This window comes from Pogona vitticeps, chromosome 1, assembly GCF_051106095.1.
Source record: "Pogona vitticeps strain Pit_001003342236 chromosome 1, PviZW2.1, whole genome shotgun sequence".
Classification (NCBI taxonomy): Eukaryota; Metazoa; Chordata; class Lepidosauria; order Squamata; family Agamidae; genus Pogona; species Pogona vitticeps.
Genome location: NC_135783.1, coordinates 60,735,953 through 60,761,938, shown reverse-complemented (window position 1 = coordinate 60,761,938; position 25,986 = coordinate 60,735,953). Strand labels below are relative to the sequence as shown.

General features: G+C 39.2%; 1 protein-coding gene across 1 annotated transcript in view; it reads right to left on the bottom strand.

Annotated features, from left to right (window-relative positions):
• Window positions 1-1,424: 1,424 nt before the first annotated feature.
• EGLN1 (egl-9 family hypoxia inducible factor 1) overlaps window positions 1,425-25,986 on the bottom strand; it is a 30,469-nt gene continuing 5,907 nt past the window's right edge. The window contains exons 2-5 of the mRNA XM_020786651.3: window positions 11,271-11,390; window positions 7,418-7,554; window positions 5,786-5,853; window positions 1,425-3,916 (exon numbers count right to left, since the gene is read on the bottom strand). Coding sequence (XP_020642310.2) covers window positions 3,852-3,916; window positions 5,786-5,853; window positions 7,418-7,554; window positions 11,271-11,390 — 390 coding nt within the window. The 3' untranslated portion in view covers window positions 1,425-3,851. The remainder of the gene's footprint in view (window positions 3,917-5,785; window positions 5,854-7,417; window positions 7,555-11,270; window positions 11,391-25,986) is intronic.

Genomic DNA, 25,986 nt, shown 5'->3' with positions numbered 1-25,986 from the left:
TCATCTGCATATCTGAAACTACTGACAGTTCCTCCACTTTATTCACTCCATCCAGTTTTTCATGTTCTACATATATATTTCAAAGATAGGGAGATAAATACACTGTTCTCTGAGCAACTTACCTATAGCAAACTATTGCGTTTCTCCATTATTCTGTCCTAACAGCATTCTTTTGCCCAGAGCACAGGATGATCAAATGTTGTGGCATAGCCATTTCTTTTAGAGCAATCCATAGCTCCTCTGGTCCAGTCAAAGGTTTGGCTGTGATTTATAAAGCACTACTGTTTTTCTTTTGCAATTCTTTGGTATGCTCCATTACTTGACCACACATTTGCAGTATGATCTCCAATGCTTCTTGTCTTGGTCTATCAACAGTAAAAATGTTTCCTGCAAAATCTTAAGCATCACTTTGCTTGCATGGGGAATTAATCACTGGTTCTATACTTACTATAATCTTTGGCATCATTTTCCTTTGGAAAGTGACATTTCTAGTTTGCAGCCCATTGTTTTGTTTTTACATACTTGTTGGCATATTTTTGTTGGGGTTTTGATAGATTCCGTTTCTTTCCACTAATTAAAATTATACAAACACAGCAAAACATAGCCTGGAGATGTTTTTGAAATTATACAATACTACTAAGTTTATCTGTGTATTGTCTTTCAAAAAGAAATAAATAGCAAGAACACAAATGTGTCCCTTTAATATTTAAAAGTAGTTATTTCTCATAGTGAACTATATGTCTGTTTAAGTATGATCAAGCTAAAATCACTGAAGACACAGAGAACCTAATTTTGCTTTAGAGTTATTAGTATCAGTCAGCAGAAGATAGTGTGTAGCCAAGAAGCAGCAGCACAGTAAACAAGAGTAGTCTTTGCAGGCAATTAAGTAAATCCTTAGAGCTTTCTAACTGGTAAATATTTTTCTTGCCCAGGAGAGTAAGCCAATCCTGTCATGAATATGTATTTCACAGTACAGTACATTAGCAACAATCTGAAGACAGGACCTTACCAGAAATATCCAGGTATTTATACCAGAGGGATCCAACAATCAGAAACAATTTTTCTTAGGCCTGAATTCAGTCCATATGTATGATGTCTAAATGCTGTGCTTAAAAAAACATACCAAGGCCTGACTTTGTTTACAGCAGGAAAAAGAGCAATGGACCATTTCCATGTGATCAGAGATAAAATGTTCACAATTGGCTATCCGTCCACCGCTGCCCTCAACTCTTCTCTTTTAAAAACAATCACAGCTAGATAATTAAAAACAGGGTTTACAAATGAAGCTAACAAGAGACCCTTGACTGCAGCTATAATGCCACTGACAGCTAAAAACAGATCCACACACTCCCTTTATCAGATTACTAATTAGTTGCTGTGGAGTAGGCTTTAAAAATGCTACATAATTACAAATCACCACCACATTGTTTCAAGAACCTTTATACATCTTTTAATTAGATTAGCTTTACAAGCAACTTGAGAGCTCTTTCAGTAATGAACACTGCTTTTCAAAAGTTACATGACTTCATAGGAAATCTGAAAACGTATCCTGAATTTCTTTGCCTGCTAGATAAAAGTCTTGTGTTTTACAGCTGGCTAATGTCATGAAATAAAAATAGCATTATGAAGCTTTATCTTTAACCAAGATGAAACACATATACAGGCTGTAAGACAGTTTAAAAATAGTCTGAAACAGGTTCCTGCTTGGTGATGCCCAAGGCTGAAGATTTAACTGATACAAACAGTTTCTAAATGGACATTATAAGATCCAGTTTGATGACCTTTTGTAAATAACAAACTGAGAGATTTAAGTACATTTTATATCTCCCCAGCAAGCACTGCTATCTTGAATCAAGGGACAAATAAAAATGTAAAGGCTTATGTTGTGAATTTCTAGCACATTAAACGTAATACAAAAGCAGTTAAAAGTTAGAAATGATGTTACTTAGGCCTAAAACAGTGCATTGCACTGCAGACCAAATATTAAAGATTTACACTCCTTGGTCAGGCTTGCAGAGGCACTTACAGTAGACATGTTTTCTTCTGATTTATCAGGATGAAGAGAAAAATAAAACTATTAGTCATTTGGAGGGGATGGGGGGACCAAAAATTCATGAAGACTCTCATTGTAAGTTTCCCTAATTATGCTTTCACAAAACTCAATTTCCCCCCTCCTGTCAGTTGTCACTAAACACAATGCTTGTTCATGTTTTACATGAATAGTAAGCTTTTTTTTAAAATAAAAATTACTGAGCTTTCCATAGAAAAGGTCTCTAAGAGTACAAACTATACAGATGCTAAAATTGTCCAAGTACACTCACATTGTTCTGATTGAATGAGGGGATCAAGGAATAAACAATTTAACGTGTAAGTGAGGAGGCTTGTATTTATAAGGCTGGTAGAATGTGAAAGCTTCTCTTCAGGGGATTCCTTCTGACCATACATGCTCCCATCCAAATAAAAAATTCCTAATACCTGGTGAAAGAACTTTTCTCTCTACTGCTTCCTCACCTTAAAGAAAGTATTTTCCCCCTTTGTTAAACATAACTTTGTATTATCAGAGGCCAATGTTAAACTTCTGCAACAATATAAAAATCTCTACATTATTAAGGCTGTAGCAATGCACTTCAGTCTTAATGCGTTTAGTGCACCCCTGACACTATGTAGGAGAACTGAGGGATTAAACTGCAAATGAAAAGGAACACTATTGCTTTAAGAGAAAACATTATCTCTGGTTTTCAGTTGTACTACCTTTCACACACAGTAGCAAAAAGCTTTTAAAATGAGTCACAAAAGATCTCCCATCAAGGTAGCAGAAGGGGTGTTTGTCAATACATCTAAAAGCCTAGAAAAGCCCTTACAGGGATCTAATGGCATGACATGGGCAGAGTCCACCTAGCAGTTCATCTGCACAGGCCCTGTTCAAAGAATTGGAACCGTGTTAAGTTCCGATTCTTGAATGCTCTTGAATGTGCTCTTGAATGATTTTTATTTCTAATGGCTTTTACAGATGAAGCTCCCAGTAAACTGCACCCAGTTTTCAGTTCCAAGGACAGTACGGGTAGTGTCAAATTCACGTGGTGCAAACCAGTCACTCAGAAAACCCAAATGCAACAGAGAATGCTTGCCCTCTGTATTCAACATATAAAACCACAATTTAACAAAATTGACAGCAAAATAGGCATCTGTTTCAGTTTTTTTAAAAAATTCAGAGAACATAACACAGCAGCAATCTTTTTTAAAAAGTTCAAATTAGTGTAAGATATGAAAATAAAAACAATCAGGGTTCAGATGGTAATTAAAGTGCTCCTTTTTGGACTTTATGTGAAAAGACAAAGTGAAAATCAGTTACTGGCAATTCTTGTTTAAATTAGATTTTACAGAGTAGGATAACAGAAGAGCAGACTGACAAAAATAGGTAATGGTATTTTGGAAAAAGTGTTTTTCTTAATCTTGAACAGTTGAACCTGGTTATACAAAAAGCTGAACATCAAACATTTACCACTTTTTCTGAAAAAAGAGGAAATGAAAGCATTGAGTCAGAGGACTGAATGGCAAAATATGGATAAAAACTTCTATGTAGGGCACTTCATGTGTAAGCTGTTTCTTCTCAGTGCTTATCTTCACATAAGCAGTCACAGGACTGGAGTCACAATCATGTAATATGATGCTTCAGCAGTTAGAGATTCACTTGATGTAATATTGAAATTCATCATTTATTTATTCCAAATGTCAATTTGGCGTTGATTTTCCTTTATCCTATTATTCACATTCAAAAATTAACAGACAGCGCCAAACACAGTTTGGGTGGACAGAATGGAGAAGAGCCGGAGAGCTGATAGATCAAGGCTTTATAGAAGGTCTTTCCCATTTGAATCAGAAGGTTTATTAAGTTCAACCCTCACACCCTTTTCACCTACAAAGAAGTGAGAAGCTATTAAACATAAGAACATTATACATAGAAATATTACACACAGAGAGAATAGATATACATTTTAATTTAGACTGAACACATTTATCTTTGATCAGTTAATGAACTAATACCTCAAAATCTTATTTTTAGTACAAAGATATTATACATCGGAAAATGAATGCAGCAATTATAAAAAGCCCTACAATGAACAGCATATGGCATTTCTGTAGGAATGTGCTACCCCAGCTACTCATGTCACTGAACTTTAGCAGCAGAACATCCTGTAGTCCTCATTTTTACCCTTCCTTTCGGAAGGAAAAGTATTGCTCTATCCTCTATGGAGTGAGAAGGAATTCTGACATCCTTTTCGATTAAAAGACTACCAGACTTCACTGGAAACTGCAAGAGTTGGTGGGAAGCTCCAAATTATGCACAGCTACGTACATTTTTGTGTGTTTTGTAGTCAGTGCAGCCAACTATCACCAGGAAGCTCTCCATCACTGAAGGTGATCACAGAATCATAGAATAATTGAGTTGGAAGGAACCTGTAAGGTCATGAAATCTAATCCCCTGCTCAATGCAGGAATCCAAGTCAAAGCAGATCTGACAAATGGATGTCCAATTTTCACTTCAATGCCCCCAGTGTTGGGAGTGCTCACCATCTCTCAGGGTAATTGGTTCCATTGTTGTACTGATTTAACAGTTAAGACATTTTTCCTGTGCTGTTAATTCTAGGAATGGGTATAGTGGAAGTATGTGCTTGACTGAATCCATTCTGTTGGTTCTCCAGCACAATAACACTATTCTAACACTACTGCCAGTGCTTGGCAATTATGGCCTTCCAGATATTGCCAGACGGCCACCCCTAGCAGCCCTAGCCAATGATAAGGGATCATGGTTCAATAAAATCTAGAGGGACACAGTTGCCCACCCTGCTCTAGTCTCTGAAGCCACTGGCAATGGTGTGGCTAAAAAATATTGTAAATAAATAAATAAATGTCATCTCTTTACAAATGTACCACAAACTGTATCCAACACAGCAGATGATCCTGATACTAGTTGGATTTGAAGTGAGGGAAAGGGTGGAAGTATATAATTGACAGAATTTTACTACCATGTTTGCATGACACAAATCACCTTCTAGTGTATTTTCTGTGTGCCTACCAAGTTGTCCTGCATGAGGCTAGTGCAATGATGAACAACATGTAAGAAGAACAAGGTGCACAAGGAGTATGGACCTTTTCAAAAACAAGCTGGAGCACTTTTCCAGAAGCTTCATGGAAACTCTTATAGGCTTTGGAACAAGGCACACACCTCCTGTGTACCTTGTTCTTAAAGAAAAATGTAGTTTCAATGACACTGTAGTACCAAAATTTGACAGCAAATTCAGCAGCATGGGGTGAACAGGGTGGCCCTGACAGCATCAATGTGATGTCCTTGAAGTTGCCTTGGACTGGTCCATTTTTAAGTAGTTGTATCTTTTTATTTTTCTCAGTACTGATAAAACTGTTAATGCCAAGGAAACCACTAAATTTCAAAATACTTTGTAATCAAATCATTTGTTCTCAATCTTAATTTTAAATTATAATTAATAATAGTATTTCAGTACATTGCTACATGTTTGACTGTACAGTATTGGGTGCAAGTAATAAGGGATTCCAGAAAAAGGCTTAGCTTTGGGGGTTGGGGGAGGAAGAACACAAAAAGAAACTGTGGATGTACCTATTTCACTGTTAAAGGTATAGGTTTTATGTTGGATCATTTGCTACATAGAGGTGTAACACAGCACCTTTATGTAGTGTTGTTAGTTATTTTCTCAGTTGTATTTAACAAAACAAAACATTCTTTTGAAAAGAAAAGAAACAAGCATACCTGTTGAATATTTTACTTTAGCGCGGGCTCGTTCATCTGCATCAAAATACCACACTGTTATTGCGTACCTTTAAAAAAAGAATGAAAAAGATGAAGTGGTAACATTAAAAACAAATAAAAATTACATTAAAAACAAATAAAATATTTGAACAATCCCTGAAATTCCTTCTTCAAGTGGCATTTGACAAAGCATTATGCCATGAGCAATTCTTGGTTTGTACAATTTGCTGGCTTCTCCAGTGCGGTGCTTGTAGGCATCATAGCTTCTGCAGAGATCTCTCATGGCACCTGAACGATGCTGTCCCTTCCAAGACATTTACTTCCCTCCCTCTTATTTTTTAGAAACATTTAAACCAGGAATATAGATTTCAAAGCAAAGCACTAGCAAGGTGCTGACAAATTTGAACCTGCCCTGAATGCTTTGGGACCGTAAGAGACAATGTTTGGGAGAGGAGGATGGCAAACAGATCCAATTTCACAAAGATTAAAGCACGCTTAGCAGAAATGTTCACAGGAAAAGGAACCACCATCAACAAAGTAGGCTTCTAGAGGGAGTGTTGTATGAAGTAAGTGGAGGGGCAGAAGAGGTCAGGAGAGAGATGGCACAGGAAACATAAGAAAGGGATAGATGTAAGAGAGAACAAGGCGCCAGGGAAAGAAACTAAGGGTGCACATGCACATCTACACACAAAAGCTGGACCTATAAAACAAATCCTCCTAAGTTTTCAAATATGTTTATATGAGATCAGCATCACCCCTGAAAAGCCACTATCAAACAATAGAGTGTGACTATCTCCACAGATTGTAAAAATTAGATTTTTAGTATCTGTTCATACTCTGTAGACACCAGAGTCAGATTGTTAACTGGGGCTGGTCACAGGGATCACTTAACCCCCTTGTTACAGCACCTGGTTGCCGATCCATTTCAGCCACAATTCAACGTGCTGGTTTTAGCCTATAAAACCCCCTTAAACAGCTTGGGCCCAAGCTATCTGAAGGACCTAATCTCACTTTATGAGCCTGGTCAGGTAATCTGGGGAAGTCTTTCTCCAGTGTGTTTGGTGGGGACATGGAAGAGGACCTTCTCTAATGCAGCTCCCTGGTTCTGGAATTTCCTCTCACTAGAGGCCAGGCTGGTCTCATTTTTGCTGTCCTTCCACAAGCAAAGACTTTTCTCTTCAGGCAGGCTTTCCTTTACTGTCTGTCTGAGAGACGTTTTTAAATGGATTGTTGCACTTTCTTGCTTTGGATATATTTTCAGTGTTGATTTTGTTTACTGCTTTAATGTGGTATTTGTTCAGTTCCTTTAAAGTATCTGTATACTTACTGTTTTTAGCTTTTAAATATTGTCATTCAATGATGTAAGTCACCTTGGGTCCTTTTTAAGGAGAAAGGCGGGGTAAAAATATTTTAAATAAATAGATACAACCCACCCACCCCACCCCTAACAACTGGAAAAGCAAAAAAGTACATGTTCTGCTATGAGCACCCAGGGAAGTCATGAATCCCTTTGTTACTTTCCAGGGAGAAATCCATCTATTTTTCAAAGCTGAACAATAAGAAAGTTCACAGGTTTCCAATTTCCAACCATTTACTTTGCAAATCTACAAAATCTGAATGGAAATATCTCACCTTGTAGCAAATGCAGGCTGTACTTCATGAGGGTTCCGGCGATCCGACCAGAAAAATAGCAGTCTATCAAATTTAGGTTCAATGTCAGCAAACTGAGCTTTGCCTTCTGGAAATATTCGAAGGATTCCTCCACTTACCTTAAAAAATAACATAATAGTGCTTTGTGTTCGTAGCAGCAGTAACAACAGACAGCTTCCCTGAAACCCAAGAACATCTAGAACAGCTAAAGATCAAACAAGCCAAACATAAGCCATCTATGAAGTTCACATACTGGCTCCACAAGTATGCACCTTATCAATTCCCTAATTTAAGACATTTTAAACTACTATGTTTTAATGCACGTTTACATATGAAATATGTAATATTCACAGTATCAATTCCTTCAGTATCACAAACCTGTGTTTTAAGACATGGAGAGAAAGTGAAAGATAAGGGTGTGACAGATTGCCATTGTTCATAAAAACCACTGATGCCTATCCTTTTTTTCTCACACATGTGGGAACAAATTATACAGCCACAAGGAGCTATAAAGCTCAGACTCTGAACCACTAGGAAGGAAACCCGAGGATTTTGAGGTCCAGATAGTCTTCTTGTACATCCTACTAGTATTCAGAAGAGGAATAAAAAGGGGAAAAAATATTCTGTGTGAACAACTGGCTATGAAGATGATGCTGACATAAGGGTATTGGATTTTAGGACAATGGGCTACGATTCCTGGAAGACTGTCTGCTGACAAGTGAGAGGTTGCACATCGCACAGACTGGGAAGAATGTGTTTATCCGCAGGAAGAACTTCATCGGACAGGCTTTAAATTGAATTGAAAGGGGAGACACAAACTCAGAGGTAAAGACAGATGCAGGCTTATTCACAATAAAAGGAAAAGAACAAATAGCTCTAATGGGGCCTAATAATAGTCTTCTTGTACAAATTAAAGCAGGCCACAATCATACAGTCTCCTGTGCCTATATACAAATGCTAGGAGTACAGGAAATGAAAAAGAAAAATTAGAAATCCTAGTTCAGGAGCATAAATATGACTTGATAGGGATAAATGAAACTTGATGACTGGGCTGGGTCTCCTCCCCTATGAGGAAAGGCTACAGTGTTTGGGGGCTCTTTAGCCTAGAGAAAAGGTGCCTGAGGGGGACATGATTGAGACGTATAAAATTATGCAGGGGATGGATAAAGTGGATAGAAAGAAGCTCTTTTCCTTCTTACACAATACTGGAACCGGGGGACATACACTCAAATTGAGTGTTGGGAGAGTGAGAACAGACAAAAGAAAATATTTCTTTACCCAGCATGTTGTTAGTTTGCGGAACTCCTTTCCACAAATGTGGTGATGGCATCTGGCCTAAATGCCTTTACAAAGGGATTGGACAGATTCCTGAAGGAGTCTATTGCAGATTACAAGCCATGATGGGGATGTATAATCTCCAGTCTTCAAAGGAAGGTACCTCCAAATGCCATATGTGTGTGGGGGGTATCTGGTATCTATTTTTCTCATGTGCTCCCAGAGGCATCTGGTGGGGCCATTATGAGATACAGGAAGCTGGACTAGACGGGCCCTTCGCCTGATCCAGCAGGGCTCTTCTTCTTAAATATCTGAAGGATTGTCATACAGAAGATGGGCAGGATCTGTTCTCAATCATCCCATATAATAATGGGCTCAAGTTACAAGAAACCACATTTCAGTTGAATATCAAGGATAATTTCCTAACTGTTAAAGTAATACTATAATGGAGCCAATTACCTCAGGAGGTGCTGGGTCCTACAATGCTGAAGAGATTGAAGATAAAATTAGAGAACTATTTGTCAGACATACTTTGAATTGGATTCCTGCACTAAGCAGGGGTTTGGACACTACGTCCTTATAGGTTCATTCCAGCTCCAATACTCTAAGAGTCTATGAGCCAAAATGCTGGATCATGGTGATTATAAGGTTTCTGCTCTGTACAGGAAAGGAAGTGATTGATCAAAACATCCGTACTAATATTGTTGACAAATAACTAATACCACCTGAATATTAGTCCACCATTGTCCACCAAACTGACAGAAGTTCTAGTTTTTATAATATACTTTTTAATCTTTATATTTGTTTGAGAGGCAACTAGCATATCCACATTTCAATGGAAAACTGCCAACCAACAGTTTCTCTATTTTTCTCAGTGCCCCCCCTCCAATCTTTAAAGAGAAAAACCAGGGTACAATGAAGAACTGTTACACTAATGGACACAAATTAAGTACTGGTGTTTTTTCAACAAAAGCATGCTGATCAGTGAATGATGTATACAGTCTATTCTGACTACAATAGTAGAAGGCAATATGGCTGAACTCTCACAATCTTAGTTTTGCTGAGGAATTTTCCCATATGTATATCTCAGGGACTTAACAGATTTCATACTACCAATGTCACATAGATGTTTGATAGCTTAAAATGTCAGGTGGTGTTCAAAGAGTTACTAGAGACACACTCAAAGACTGCAGCATGCTTAGTGTAACATGGACACTTTTTCTTTCAACAGCATAATTGGACAAGTATATTTTGGATCTTAGCTGAAGAGTATGAAAAGGTGTACCTGTACCTCTGTGAGGGGGACACTGGCCAGGGGGCTTCTGGTGAGCCATCTGACCCCAGCCCAGCCCCCCAGGAGAGAAGTGTGCCCTGGGAAAGCAGTGTGCCCACCTTGACAGGGAGGTAGAGCAGGAGGAGCCCATGGCTGAGGACTGTGAAACTCAAATGGAGGTGTTGCCAGTAAGGTTCCTTTCAACACACACAACTCTGCCTTCCTCCATGTAGCTTTCCTCCTCCTCCGCACAGTGATTATTCAGCCCCATTGATTCCAGTCATGACAGAACCCTAGGCGTGAGGGGGGCAGAGTCATGTGCGTACTCAGGGGCAAAGTTATATGTGTGAGAGGTAGAGCCCTGCCCGGCTGAAAATTAGAGGGTATGCTGGTTGCTGGCCAAAATGGCAGGGTAAGCCCTGGAGGGTGCATATGATTTAGGAACCTTAGAGTTCCCCCTGGAGGAGGAGGGGGAACTATGTGGTTAAGGAAGATCCCCGGCTCTGGTAGAACTATAGATGCCTAAGGGAAAAGATATGAAGCAGTACCCATAGCCTTCCTGTCGCCTGAGGTAGGGCTCTCAACAACTGGCAGGGAGCAGCCAAGGAATAGAGACCCTTCCTCAGCTGCAGTACTGGAGGCAGAGATGACAGAAAGAACATCTGTGTTGTCTTCAGCAAGACCAGCCTTGGGCAATGATCTCAATCCACACAGCACCTGGACCCCAAGTATACCATATGTCCTGCCCCCACTGCAGGCACATTGGACCTCACATTTGTGGGCCTCCAGTTTCAGCGTGTCATAGTGCCCACTTCTGAGGAGAACTATGGACTCTTCCCTCTCCCCCGTGTAGACAAATTGGGGAACAGAACTGAGAAGGACCAAGGTTGGGCTAGTGTGTCTTACAAGCCCTGAAAAAAGCCAGCTGCCATAATACCTGGTTTAAAAACCCTGCCCAAGATGTTATTAAACTGCATTGTTTGAAACACCTTGTGTTGGGTCCATGAGATTGGAGGAGGGCCTCCCACCGATCCAGGTAGGGCTGGTGGGGCTCATAATCTCCAAACACAATATACCCTGAGACCTAGGATTTGCAATTAATTTATATGCCTAGGATTTGCTTCCAAACATGTCTTTATAAAGCATTCCTAAGAGATTCTCTTAAAGAGTCATAAAAGGCACTGAGTACATTATTCTTCAGTGACTAAGCATAAACATACTCAAATCAATTAAAAACTCAATCTCTACTGCTTCAAGCATGCAAAACCTTCTTGAAACCAAAAATACCTTGGCATCCCAGTCTTTATTAAGATAATATATACATGTGACACATCTTCCGTCTCCATTTGGATTATCAACATGACGAACATATCCTGTTCCATTGCCTGGATAGCAAGCCACCATTGCCTGCAATTAAAAAAACATGAGCAAAAAGTGAGTTTTCCTTCCATCTCTGAGTGTAAATTTCTAAACTCTCAATTATCTCAGTTTGGATTCAAGGGATTTACTTATTCCATTTCTCTTTAGTACCCATACTCAAGAAGAAAAATGTCGAACTTATATGACTATGAAATCCAGAACTTATTTTAGAATAGTTACATAATAAAACAGCAAGCAACACTGTAAAGTTCAATCTGAACAAAAACATTTAATAAACATCCAAGCAAATAAATGGTTTGTGACAACTTCATAAAGATATTAAAGATGTGCTGGGGGGGCTCCCTCTAGATCTATATTCTAAAAATACAGACTTTTTCAGAGTCAACACAGCTGTCAGATTGCTCTATTTCCACAAATCTTGCAATAGGAAGCATTATTTTCGGCTTTGACAACTGTGGAATATTTATATGCCACCAGTGATATAAGAAAAAGACAAACATCTGTCTGAAGTAGTAAAGAAAGGCTTTTTGAGATCACTGTCCTCCAAAACATTATTACATTTGAAGCATATTGTGACATGTGCATGCTCTTATTTTACTGGATGAAGCTATCTTGTCTACCAAGCACCAATCTGAACTCACAGCTTTTCTTTTCAGATATTATTTCCAATATAGAAACCCCTCTCTTATTCTGACACTTTCCACACATAGGAGAAACTGTTGACCAACTGTTCTACAGAAGTCAAAATCAAATTCTCAAGTCATTTACTAAATCAGCAATCAGCAAAAACAGAAAACCATCCATCACTGTTTGCCAGATTCCCTTATTTATCTAAAATTACTTTTAGGTCATCAAACTGATAGAAGCAACAGCACAACAATAAAATAATGGAAATCAACAAAAGCAATGGCCTAAATACAACTTCACCTATAACCTAACCCTAAGTATGGCAGGACTTTCCTTACTTCCCTTCTTAATCATTTTCTTCACCCACTTGAAAGTCTGCTCCAGAAGATTTTCCAGCCCTTCAGAAGGGGCTCTGAGGGTACAGGAAGACTGCAAGGGGGATTGCCCCCTTTTGTTTCTATAGGATTCTCTTTCAAAAAATGTCAGCAATAAAAACAACAAAAACTTAGTCCAAATAAATACAATTACAAGTAAAGCTGTCCACCTAAAATACAATTCAGGGATGAAAACTATCAGGTCTTAACAGCTACAGTATCTGAAATCTGATGTATCCTAAACAATAAATAAAACATGTCTAGTTCTTTTCCTGAACACTGATTTTGTGTGCCTTCTCTTCCTAGTGCTTTTTAGTTTTCAGGGGGCGGGAGACAAAGTCGTTAAGTATTATGTCTTTATGTATTCCGGATCAATCTAGTTGGGGCAAAAAACAAAAGGAACTTGGTAGCTGGAGTTTACTACCGACCACCTGATCAAAGAGAGGGAGCGAACAAAACTTTTGAAAAACAAACGGCAGGGTTTTCAAAGAGACACAATATTGTAGTGATAGGAGATTTCAATTATCCAAATATATGTTGAGATGCAAATTCTGCCAAGTATAGCCCATCCAACAAATTTCACAACTTGGGGTTCAATCCCAGGTAGCTCAAGGTTGACTCAGCCTTCTATCTTTCCAAGGTCAGTAAAATGAGTACCCACCTCGCTGGGGCGGGGGGCAATGTGTAGCCTGCATAATTAACTTGTAAACCGCCCAGAGTGCTTGAAGCACTATGGGGCGGTATATAAGCAGCACACTTTGATTTGCTTTGTGTGGCTGATAATTTTCTCCTACAAAAAATGGAGAAAGAAACTAGAGGATTTGCTATCCTTGACTTGATTCTGACCAATAGAGATGACTTGGTGGGTGAAGTGACAATAAGGGGAACTCTAGGCGAGAGTGACCATGCCCTTGATTTCAAAGGAAACTAAAGGCAGAGTGTTGCCACATACTTCTGCTGGATTTTTTAAAATCCAATTTTTATAATCTCAGAACAAGCATAAGTGAGGTCCCATGGCAGGAGGTCCTAACAAGAAAATGAGTCCAAGAAGGGTGGGAGCTTCTAAAACAAGAAATTCTAAAGGCACAACTCCAAACAATTCCAACAAGAAAAAAAGGTGGCAAGTGGCAAAAAAGGCCAGTATGGCTTCACAAAAATCTCAGAGATGACCTGAAAACAAACAAACAAACAAACAAACAAAAAAGACGTGTACAGGAAGTGGAAAGAAGGCCGGGCCACCAAGGACAAGTACAGGCAAGTAGAAAGGAAATGCAGAGATGGTTTTTTGTTCACCCCCCATATCCGATGAGTCCTGCAGGGTTTGTTTGTTTTTTGGAGGTTCCCCCCCATTTCTGATGGGTCTTGTAGGGTCCGTTTGCTTTTTGCTTTGCTTTTTTTTTGGTATTTCCAATGGGTCTTGCAGTGTATGTTTGCGTTTTGCTGTTTTGTTTTTTTTTGAAATTCCGAAGGGTCTTGCACAGTTTGTTTGCTTTTCCCCCGCCTTCGGCTGGAACCGATTAATCGTGTTTCCGATGGGTCTTGCAGTGCTGTGGGGGTTTTTTGGTGATTTTTTTTCTTCAGCTGGAACGGATTAATTGCCTTTCAATGCATTCCTACAAGAAAGGGTGCTTCAACTTATAACCCTTTTGAGTTACGACTGGATTTCTGGAACCAATACATTCGTAAGTCAAGGCACCACTGTATTCTGGAGTATTCTTAAAAACAAGTGTATTTCAAGCAATGTTCCCCCTAATTTTCTACCAGCACTGAGTGGAAACCCTGTCTCATACATGCAAAGTTTCACCTGCGACCACAAACAAATGAGTGGCAACAGTAACTGCTGGTGCGTGGCACCAATACAGCACTGTGCAGCCATGTACAGTGGACCCTTGACTTACAGACGGCTTGACTTACAGACTTTTTGAGTTGCAGACTTCTCTGGCCGCAAAATTTAGATTTGACTTGCAGCCTGAGAATTAACTTACAGACCAGAAAAAAACCAAAATGGAACAAAAACGGCCTGTTACGGGATTAATCGGTTTTCAATGCACTGTAGGTCAATGGAGACTTGACCTACAGACTTTTTGACTTGAGAACCGCCTTCCAATACGGATTAAGTTCTCAAGTCAAGACCCCACTGTACCCACACAGCTTAGAGGGAATGATAATTTCAAGCCAGGCCACTTGCTTTAACAAATTACCTAATGAATTTCAAAACTTTTGAAATGGCTACCAGGAAACTGTTACAAACACATAAACAAATACATAGAGATATACATTTCAAACAGAAAGATCCCTTATCGCAACCATTGCATCTCTGTAAAGTAATGGAGTCATACTAACTGCAATTCTCAATATGTCTGGGGGGTTATTAAAACCTCAGCACTTCATACGAACAGTGGTGCACTTTCACACACATACAAAAAAACACAACTTGTGGCCATGTAAGATATTGTTATTGCCTTTACAACCACTGCTTTTTGAACAGTTTTTATCCTAGAGCTATAATTGAACTTAACAAGGAACATAAGAATCACCAGCAGTGAGTTGTTGGACTGTACGTATTACTATTACTTGGTCTGTTGTGCTGTATGTTATGTGGATACTATATGATATTAGGCAGGGTTCTGGGTTTTAGGATTGTTATGAGTGTGTGTGTGTTTTGATCTGTTCTCTGAGTGTTCTTTCAGTTTCGCTGTATGTGTATACGGTGTGTATACGTTCAATGACAATAAATTATTATTATTATTATTATTATTATTATTATTATTATTATTATTATTATTAGTAGTAGTAGTAGTAGTAGTAGTAGTAGTAGTATTTAAAAAATCAGAACAAAAACAACCAAGAACAGTTTCAGATGAAGAATATGTGTCCCATACCAAGCTGTTATCCTGTAGACTTTCCACAGCCAGATACTGAGCTATGTTATCAAACAAGAGATTTATTGAAGTTGGGGAAGGATACAAATAAACAAGAACAAGCTATAAACACCACCTACTATTGACTCATGGCTGCCTTGACCATCCTCTGGGGAAGGGTCAGGCTGCACTTGAAGGATGCCTTGGTGTGCGAGGCAGGGAGTCCCACAGCATGGATAATATATGGCCAGGCTGAGCCCTCTCTGGACCATAGTCTCCCAATGTCCTTCTTCTCTGGAAGTTAGAGGTACGTGCCATGGCAGTGGGTGTGGAATGTGGTCTCTTCAAGCATCAGGGTAGGCACTCTAGTCTACATGACCTTTGATGTAAAGCCTGTCTTCTTTCCCAGCTGATCTAGGTTCCTGCAACATATCTTCCACTACTCACGTTCTCCCCAAAAGGAAAGTTTCTTGGGGGTTTGGGATTTCATCCTCGTCTGGGGGGACACACATAGCTAGACAATCTCTCCTGTCCAAGAGTTCTCCCCCTCACTGAGTTCCCAGACATCAGGGGGATCTGCCTCCATTTTGTCCCCTGCCTCTGCCTGGCACGTTTCCCATTATGGCTCCTCTTGCACCTGCTGCCAATGATCTTTCAACACTCCCTCCTTCTCCCATTTATCTTCTTCCACTAGGGGTACCCCTGCTCTCTCCAGAATGTTCTTCCCAAGCCTTCTCTCTTCTGTCTTCTGAAGATGCTGGCCACAGAGACTGGCGAAACGTTAGGAAGAACCACCTTCAGAACACGGCCAAAGAGCCCGAAAAACCCACAATAACCTTTTCTCTTCTCTTCTATCATTCCACAGCTCCTCATCAGCTCCTCCCCAGTCCACTGATGAGGTGCATGTTGGGAAGTCCTTCTAAGGTGTGGAGAGATGACATGGCCTGCTGGTGTTGACAGGAAAATTTGGCATGTCCCTTTCCATCCTCACAGTGTAATAAGCAACAAGAAATTAACCTTGAGAATGCACCCAGTACAATACTGTACTATGTATTATCAATTCTACTATATCACATGGACTCTTGTACTTTAATACAGGCCACTATTAAAAAAGAAAAAAAGAACCACTTGAAATGTAGATTTAGAGGGTGATCAACAAAGAAGTATAAAAACAAATGAATAAAGATAAGAAATCCTGTAGCACGAGAAGGAGGAAGCTACAATACTTTGGTCACCATAATAAAAAATGAAAAAGAAACATTATCAGTGGCAATAATCCAAGGTAAAATAAATTGGCTGAAGGACTTTGGAGAGTGGTTTGGATGCAACAGAAAATAACTGTTCAGAGGTACCACATCCCATGATCAGAGTGGCCATGATGCTCAACCCTTCACATGAGAAGATGTGACACTGCTTTACTTAGTCAAAATGCTAACTTATGCAGAACTCACCATGTTCCCTAACTACGTATGTCCCCCAAATGTTCCATTCCTTGTCATGAGTCTCACTGTAATCAGACTCAGCGGGTGGGGATGGAGGACGTAGCAGAATCACTTTCACAGAGAATCTGTGTTATTAAGTGATATTCCACTGTTTGTTGGGTTTAAATGAAACAATAAGCTGTGGTTAGTAAGAAATGGAAGTTAATCATTCATGCTTTACCTTCTTACCTATATTAGAGAAGAATGACAAGTCAGAACCCAAGCCAAAGTCTTTGCAGTTTGTTCCAGTCATGATAAAGGAATGTTTATTATGATGTTTGAAGCAGTTTATAATGTTCACATCCTCCTAAATGTGTCAGACATAGCTTGGTTTTATACTCTGTGAAATATATTAGTATAAAAGAACACAGAAGTAATTCTAGTATCTCAGATGTTTTTCCACACATACAATTCTGAATTTGTTTTAAAAGTACAATTTTACCTTGCATGCTTGTGTAAGTACTATATATATAAAAGTACTGCACTTCCTTTAATATCCACATCTGCTACCACACCCCCTTTATGTCAAAATAAGCGGGTTTCCTTCCCTGTAGAGGAAAAGCTACAAGGCCTTTTCCTGTCAAAAACTGAGCAAGCAAAGTAATTATTTAACAAGAATATACCGGTAAAATCTGATTAGCAGTGCAGAGCTAAAAGAGCCAACTGCAAAGTGAACTGCAGATAAAATAGTATTAATGCCTGTGAAATCAACAAAACCTTCCTGATTCACACTTATGCCCCAGAAAAATATCCCCTTCTTCACTCTAAGAAAACAGAAGTAACTGAATTCCAACCAGTAAAACAATCAGAATTTTCTGTAACAAAATTGAGTCGTCTATGTAACATCATGACAGCTATTTTCAATAACTTAAAATTGTTGTTGTTTAGTCGTTAAGTCATGTCCGACTCTTTGTGACCCCATGGACCAGAGGACACCAGGCTCTCCTGTCTTCTAACTTAAAATAAAAATATATAAATGATCACTTAAAATACTGCGGCTTTCATAACTCAACCAGTTCACAAGTGAAATTGATCTGAATAGGTACATAGCGATATATAGCTACTAAAAAAGAAATCAACTGCAACAAAAATTGCCTTAAGGGTTTAAATATTCCCCTTCATACTTCTAGAGCCCTCTCTGATGACAGCTATCTTCTAATGGTTTTTAATTAAACCACAGGTCATAAGACAAAACTGCTACAGAAATAGAAAAAAAAACTTTATCAAGCCAGGCAAACAAGACTGAACTCACTTGAAGAATGTAGATAAAGCAGAAACATTAGCAAACGAAGGCTGAAATCCTGTTGCAGTTACACAAGTGTTGAATTTAGTCTGGAATTGTCATCATTTTAAAAATCTCTGTAGATTTTATCTGTTGGATACAGAGCTGTACGACTCAGTATGCAACAGACAATGTTTATTGAGACCTCTTAGTTTACAGTAATCTGCATGAAAGTTAAAGCATTTAAAGCAAATCAAAATGTGTTGCTTATAAGCTGCCCCAGAGTGCTTAAAACACTTTCTGGGCGGTTTACAATTTAATTATGCAGGCTATATACTACCTCCCTCCCCCAATCCAGCAGGCTGGTCACCCAATTTACAACTACAGAAGGACAGAACGTTGAGTGAACCTCGAGCCTGGGTTCAAACTCAGGTTGTGAGCAGTGCAGTACTGCAGTTTAACCACTGTGCCGCAAAGCTCTCTCTTGCAACAGTTACAGTAGGACCCCTATACTTGCTGGATCAATATCCACTGGTTCAGTTAACCATGATCTGAAAATATTAAATCTTTAAAATGAAAATACCTAGATACTGTATATAGATAATAAAATGTAGTTATAAAAACTGACCACTAGAGGGAACCAGACAATATACTCATAGGCAGATTACATTGTCCAGAGAGAGCAGTGTAGTCATAAAACTCAGAGCTGGGTTGGCTGGTGAGGCCAGAAAAGAAGTGCAAACCTTAAGCCAAACTGTCTCATGGGAGAGATTTCCAACCTCCTTCCCCTTCCAGCCAGCCTCAAGACTCCCAGTCAAAGGGGGAAATGGATTGTCTTTGGACAAAAAATGCCACAGAGCCACTGAGATTGAGTCTGTGTGTGAGTGAGGAAAAAAGAGAGAGAGAAAAGGTCAATTTTCAGTCTTCAGTATTTATTTTATTATTTTATTTTATTAGACTTATATACAGGTTAATAAAGGAGAGAAAACTTCATCTTGGCTTAGAGATTCCATTGAGATAAAAATTACAGGTACAGTACTGGGTCCAGCAGACTATATTATTGCATTTGCTATAAACTGCGTTTTTCACCATTCATTTGGGGGGGGGGGGGAGGAGGCTTGGAACCAATTATCCACAAATACAGGGGACCTACTACACTTAACCTGCCTGGTATTCTCCATTTTCTCCCTTTCTTTCCTTCTTCTTTCCTCCCTTGTATGTGCCCTAATTATTTATGTGAATATCTTAATACGTATGCCATAACAACAAATTAAAACAAAAATCTAGATTAAAATATCTTTAAAAACATACCGATTATTTATTAATATGCAGGGCAGCTCTTTTGCTGACAACTCTAGAAATAGGGCAAGTACTAATTAAGCTATTCTGTGAACCGTTGTATTGGAAAACTAGGAAGACAATGTTCTGAATTCTATCTATCCAACACAGGGTAATCAAGATAGTAATACTTTTCCTCTTTTCTGATTTATGTTTTATGTGTGGCCACTAGGAATCCAATTAGGCCCCCTCAAACCGTGATAAGAACATTCAGGTTCTCATTATTATGTAATTTCCTAAAAATACTCTGAAGTGTTTAAAACTGATGTCAGACATAACAAAAAACCCAAAACAGCCCAGACCATAAAACCAAAATCTGCAAAATCTCTGCATGCAGTGAAAGTGTATGGTGGAACATGATTCTAATTCATTAAACAGAACTTTTTTAACGGAAGCAGCTTTATCATAATAGAAGTTATTTTCCATCCAAGTTTGTAATACCTGCATGTAAGGCAGTCATTGTATAAAACAATATATAATTAATGTTAATAAACATTACTACCCCAAAAATAAGACCTCACCTGAAAATAAGCCCTAGTATGATTTTTCAGGATGCTCGTAATATAAGCCCTACCCCAAAAATAAGCCCCAATTAAGTGAAACCCCACCGTCCACCATTGTGCAGCAACCAGAAGATAACATGACTGTATTTGAATAAATGTAGATTGTTGTACAAGAAAAAAATAAAACATCCCCCCGAAAATAAGCCCTAATGATTTTTTTGGAGCAAACATTAATACGTTTGAAGCATTTTCAGGGAAACCCAGTATTAAAACTTTTACAGTACTTATTTTAAACATGCTATTAGATATAAATATAAAATACTATATGAATTTCAGTCATAGGATAACTCCCTAGATTAGATCACCATTTTACACTTCTCATAATGAAAGAACTCTTCCTCAAAAAATAACTCATTTCACTTAAGCTCCCACCCAATGTTTAAAATTCACTTAAGCTCCCACCCAATGTTTAAAATTCAACTGCATCTTCATCACCATGAAAGGGCAAGACTCTGTTCCTATAGCTACAACTTAATATATTTACCTATACGTAATAAGTTTGCTATTAATTTTCTATGCTGCTTTTACATACCCTTTCAAATATATCCATTAAGACAGCTAAGTTTTCAGAAGAACCTAAAGTTGGCAATTTGATGAAGATTTTTTCCCAAAGCACCCGACATATTCAAACTTCTCAGTGAAATGTCTCTCTTCTCATCTTCAATACATCATTCTACACATCACTTCTACACTTAAACGTATTTAGGATCAGTGACAATCTTCTTTAAATTCTTGAAGTCACATCCAATGAGCGCTGAAGGGTACAATCCTATACACTCGTCTGAAAGTAGCTCCCCAGGAAGAGAAAGTACTGTAGTATCATGCAGGCAGCTCATTTCATTTTATTGGGTATATAGCAGTAGTCCCAACCCTTCTTGGTTGGGGGGCGGGCTCCGTGCGTGGGGGAGCACCCCACACTTGGGGGGGTTGTCGCACTCGCGCGCAAGCACGACATTCCTCTGCGCGAGCGTGACACCCCCACCGTGCACGCGAACGTGGGGTGGAGATCCATCTCCACGGCCCAATTCCGGCAAGCCCACATACTGGCACCGGGCCACGGACTGGGGGTTGGGGACCCCTGGTATACAGTATACAACTACTTTGAGTTACAACCAGCTCCGGGCGCAAAATTTTGCGTCGACTTGCGACCGGAGCTTCAAGTTCAAAAAAAGGCAGGGAAAAAAGGCAGGGAATTCAAATTGCTAACCACTGATGGCGAAGAGGCTGCTTCTTTGTAGCTCTTTCACCCCAGCAGTTAGAGAGTGTGCTATCAGAGGAGGCTTCAGACAGCATGGTAAGGTCAGGTGCTGCTTTCTAAAAACTGTTCTGGGTAGGTTTTGCAGCATAGTTTTGGGCTGGGAGGTTATGTTTCTATGTTGTGATAGGTCTTGTAGGGTTTGTTTGCTTTTCTGGGTTTTTCCCCCATTTCCGATGGGTCTTGCAGGGTTTGTTTGCTTGCTTTTTGGTTTTCTTTCTTTCTTTCTTTCTTTCTCTTTTTTTGCATTTCCGAAGGGTCTTGCAGGGTCTGTTTGCTTTTTTTTTTTTTTTTTTTTTTTGCATTTCCGAAGGGTCTTGCATGGTTTGTTTGCTTTTCTTTTTTCCCTGAGCCAGAATGGATTAATCATGTTTCTGATAGGTCTTGCAGTGTTATTGTGTTTTTTTGGTGATTTTTTCCCCTTCGGCCAGAATGGTTTAATTGCATTTCAATGTATTCCTATGGGAAATGGTGCTTTGATTTACGACCATTTCAAGTTACGACCGGAGGTCCGGAACCAATTAAGTTCGTAAGTCGGGGCACCACTGTATGCTCCATCCATCTGGCAAAGGTATTCTTGCAGAAAGACTGAGTCTACTGGATATATATATATATTTTAAAAATTTTACCACTTTACAGCACTGGAACTGTTCCTTCATTCAGATAAAGAAGACATATATACTTTGAAAGGACGCAAGCACCATGGACTTTTCATTCTTTGGATGCTAAGCGTTTATTAACTTCAAAATACGGAACATTTTCAAATCAACAGTCTTCAGAAAGAAAGAAACACTACATTCACAATGTTATTTCTACCCCATTTGCATCTTTAGTTTAAAATCAAAATTTTGGCTTACCCTGTGCTTTATTAATTAGTGCCAGTTAAGTTAGATCCAGCTTTCATAATGTGAAAAATTTGATGTCATAAATGGGCATATTCGTTCAGTCGTTTAGTTGTGTCTGACTCTTCGTGACCCCATGGACCAGAACACGCCAGGCCCTCCTATCTTCCACCCCCTCCCGGAGTTGTGTCAAATTCATGTTGGTTGCTTCGATGACACTGTCCAACCATCTCATCCTCGGTCGTCCCCTTCTCCTCTTGCCTTCACACTTTCCCAACATCAAAGTCTTTTCCAAGGAGTCTTCTCTTCTCATGAGATGGCCAAAGTACTGGAGCCTCAGCTTCAGGATCTGTCCTTCCAGTGAGCACTCAGGGTTGATTTCCTTTAGAATTGATAGGTTGGTTCTCTTTGCAGTCCAGGGAACTCTCAAGAGTCTCCTCCAGCACCACAATTCAAAGGCATCAATTCTTCGGCGGTCAGCTTTCTTTATGGTCCAGCTCTCACTTCTATACAACACTACAGGAAAAACCATAGCTTTGACTATTCGGACTTTTGTTGGCAAGGTGATGTCTCTGCTTTTTAAGATGCTGTCAAGGTTTGTCATTGCTTTCCTCCCAAGAAGCAGGTGTCTTTTAATTTCGGGGCTGCTGTCTCCATCTGCAGTGATCATGGAGCCCAGGAAAGTAAAATCTGTCACTGCCTCCATATCTTCCCCTTCTATTTCCCAGGAGGTGATGGGACCAGTGGCCATGATCTTAGTTTTTTTGATGTTGAGTTTCAGACCGTTTTTTGCACTCTCGTCTTTCACCCTCATTACAAGGTTCTTTAGTTCCTCCTCACTTTCCGCCATCAAAGTGGTATCATCTACATATCGGAGTTTGTTGATATTTCTTCCTGCAGTCTTAATTCCAGTTTGGGATTCCGCCAGTCCAGCCTTCCGCATGATGTATTCTGCATATAAGTTAAATAAGCAGGGTGACAATATACAGCCTTGTCGTACTCCTTTCCCAATTTTGAACCAATCCGTTGTTCCATATCCAGTTCTAACTGTTGCTTCCTGTCCCACATATAGGTTTCTCAGGAGATGGATAAGGTGGTCAGGTACGCCCATTTCTTTTAGGACTTGCCATAGTTTGCTGTGGTCCACACAGACAAAGGCTTTTGCATAGTCAATGCAGAAGTAGATGTTTTTCTGGAACTCTCTGGCTTTCTCCATAATCCAGCACAGTGGTTCTTAACTTTTTTAAAAGAAATGCCCCCTTGAGCCATTGAGGAAGTTATCATCACCCCTCTCCCCGCGGTGATATTTATTTTATTTTATTTTATTTTATTTTATTTTATTTTATTTTATTTATTTATTTATTTATTTATTTAATTATTTATTTATTTATTTATTTATTTATTTATTTAAGACACTTAAATCCAATGACCCCTGAAAACAAAATTAAATTCCAAGAAAATGAAATGCCCCCCAAAAAGTAACATTTAATGATTTAGTTGCAAGTGAATTTTAAGACGCAAAAAGAAATATAAAAAGGGCATAAAAACAAATGCAGGAACTAAAAATTTCAAGACAAAAAGTCTGAAACTAAATTAAAATTGGAGGAAAATATATATTCATTCACACTGTAAAAAGGCTGCAACCATCTTCACAGGTTTGGCTTGCTCCAGCGCCCCCCTACCGCCCCCCTTCTGCTCCAGCGCCCCCACGCCGCCCCTTTTTGTTCTACCGCCTCCCTGAAAAATGAAATCGCCCCCTGGGGGGCATTATCGCCCACGTTAAGAACCACTGATCCAGCGCATGTTGGCAATTTGGTCTCTAGTTCCTCTGCCCCTTCGGAATCCCGCTTGTACTTCTGGGAGTTCTCGGTCCACATACTGCTGAAGCCTACCTTGTATGATTTTGAACATAACCTTGCTGGCATGTGAGATGAGTGCAATTGTCCGGTAGTTGGAGCATTCTTTGGCACTGCCCTTCTTTGGTATTGGGATGTAGACTGATCTTTTCCAGTCCTCTGGCCACTGTTGAGTTTTCCAAACTTGTTGGCATATTGAATGTAGCACCTTAACAGCATCATCCTTTAAGATTTTAAATAGTTCAACTGGAATGCCATCACCTCCAATGGGCATATAAATCTGCTAAAAGACTCACAGACATTATTACCAACAAAGAGCCTCATCTATTTTTCCTAAATACTATCAACAATTGCCAATTTTCATCCTGCTGTACAACACTGGATCTGTATACCCATCCCAATCCATTAGCTATAAACTTCAGAAAACATTTCTGATTCATGCCAGGTATACTGGCAGCAAGAAATACCATAACATCCTCTGCCAACATTCTTCATTCTTAGCACAGCAACACTCCTTCTGTTCTATTTCTGTCTTTCATCAAAGAAACAATATCTAATAGAAGCAAATTCCTGCATCACTTTTTTAACAGAAATAAGCCAATGATGACCTAAAACACCCACAAAGCAACCAGATACTCTTTTCTTTATGTATACAGTAACATGCAAAGCCTTATAAGCAAACATTTGTGCTTTTATAAGTCTCATGGCCCAAGTGCCTGCATAACCAGTATGTGTAACAATTAGTGTGTGAACCTGCTAGTTTTCCTACCCCCTTCTCCAACACTTGTTCTTTTTACTTAAGGAGCATTACAAGTTGTTGACACATATTTTTATACAATGCCAGATGTTTGACACTTTGAAAATACAAATCTTCCATTCTTTCTATGACAGCTAATAAAAACCAAGTCAATTACAATTTCATAACTATTATTTATCTTCTGAATGAGAAATGAAATGTGAAAAATGTAAACCAAGCTAGGATTCTGAAAATGTGTTCTCACTCTATCTGCAAAGTGGCATACCCTGATCTCACTCTTACACACCCACACCTAAAGAGAAATACAGTTCTATAAAAACACAAACAACAGTTGTGCCAATAAAATATGTAGTGGTACCATGACTTACAAACGTCCCTACTTGCGAACAATTCGAGTTACAAACGGCTCCGTTCGCAAAAAGTTGCTTCGACCTGTAAACGGAGCCTGGACTTACGAACCAAAAAGAAGAGGGGAAAAAAAAACACCTTTCCTGCCCTTTTTTGACCTAAGTTCACTTTAGGTCAAAAGAAGAAAAATTTAAAAAATTCACCCCCTAGTGGTAGAGTATGGATTAACCGGCTTTGCATTAGTTCCTATGGGAACTAATGCCTCTACCTACAAACAGCGCCTCGACGTACGAATGAAAAACAGCAGATACAGATTAAATGGTTTTCAATGCATTCCTATGGAAAAGTTTGCCTCAATTTATGAACTTTTCGACGTACGAACTTAATTCCAATACGGATTAAGTTCATAAATCGAGGTACCAATCTATGCAGTTTAACCACATAATCAATGATGAAGTGTTCTGATGAAGTCACACTGGTAACCAGGAACAGGGCTTTTGTATTTATTGGACTGTAGCCCCCAGAATTCACCAGGAATTCCTCCAGCCAAAATTCATAATTAGCCAAGAAATCAGTCCTCACAGGAGCACTGATTTCTCAAAGGCAAGGAACGAAGGCCCTGTCAGCCATTTTGTTCCTGTGAAGATGTAGGCAATGGGTGGCAATGGCTAAGTTCTGTAGAAGGTGCAAGGGTTAGGAGAATAGTGGAGTTTTTTTGCTATTGTTTGTTTTTGAGAGAGGTTCAGAACCTAATGGGCAGAAGTCTGAAAAAATAAAAAGTCCAATGCCTATTGGTAACCTGTTCATAATGTGCAAACACACATATGTACCTTGTAACTTAATCTAGTATTTTCTATGGTGTGGCTGAGGCCCTACTCTATAACTTCAATCAGAAGTTAACCATACTCTTACCCAGAAAGTTCTTATCTACAGTAACCTCAAGCTCCTCCTGCTCAAAAGAGTCAACCAGCACAAAGACCGGTTAATATTTTATAGAGCACAGTACAGTATGGCATTTGAAATTATATCAGCTTAATTTGTGAATTTTCCACATTCATTCCTAAACCATTTAGTGTTCTATTAGAAAAAAGGCAGAGAA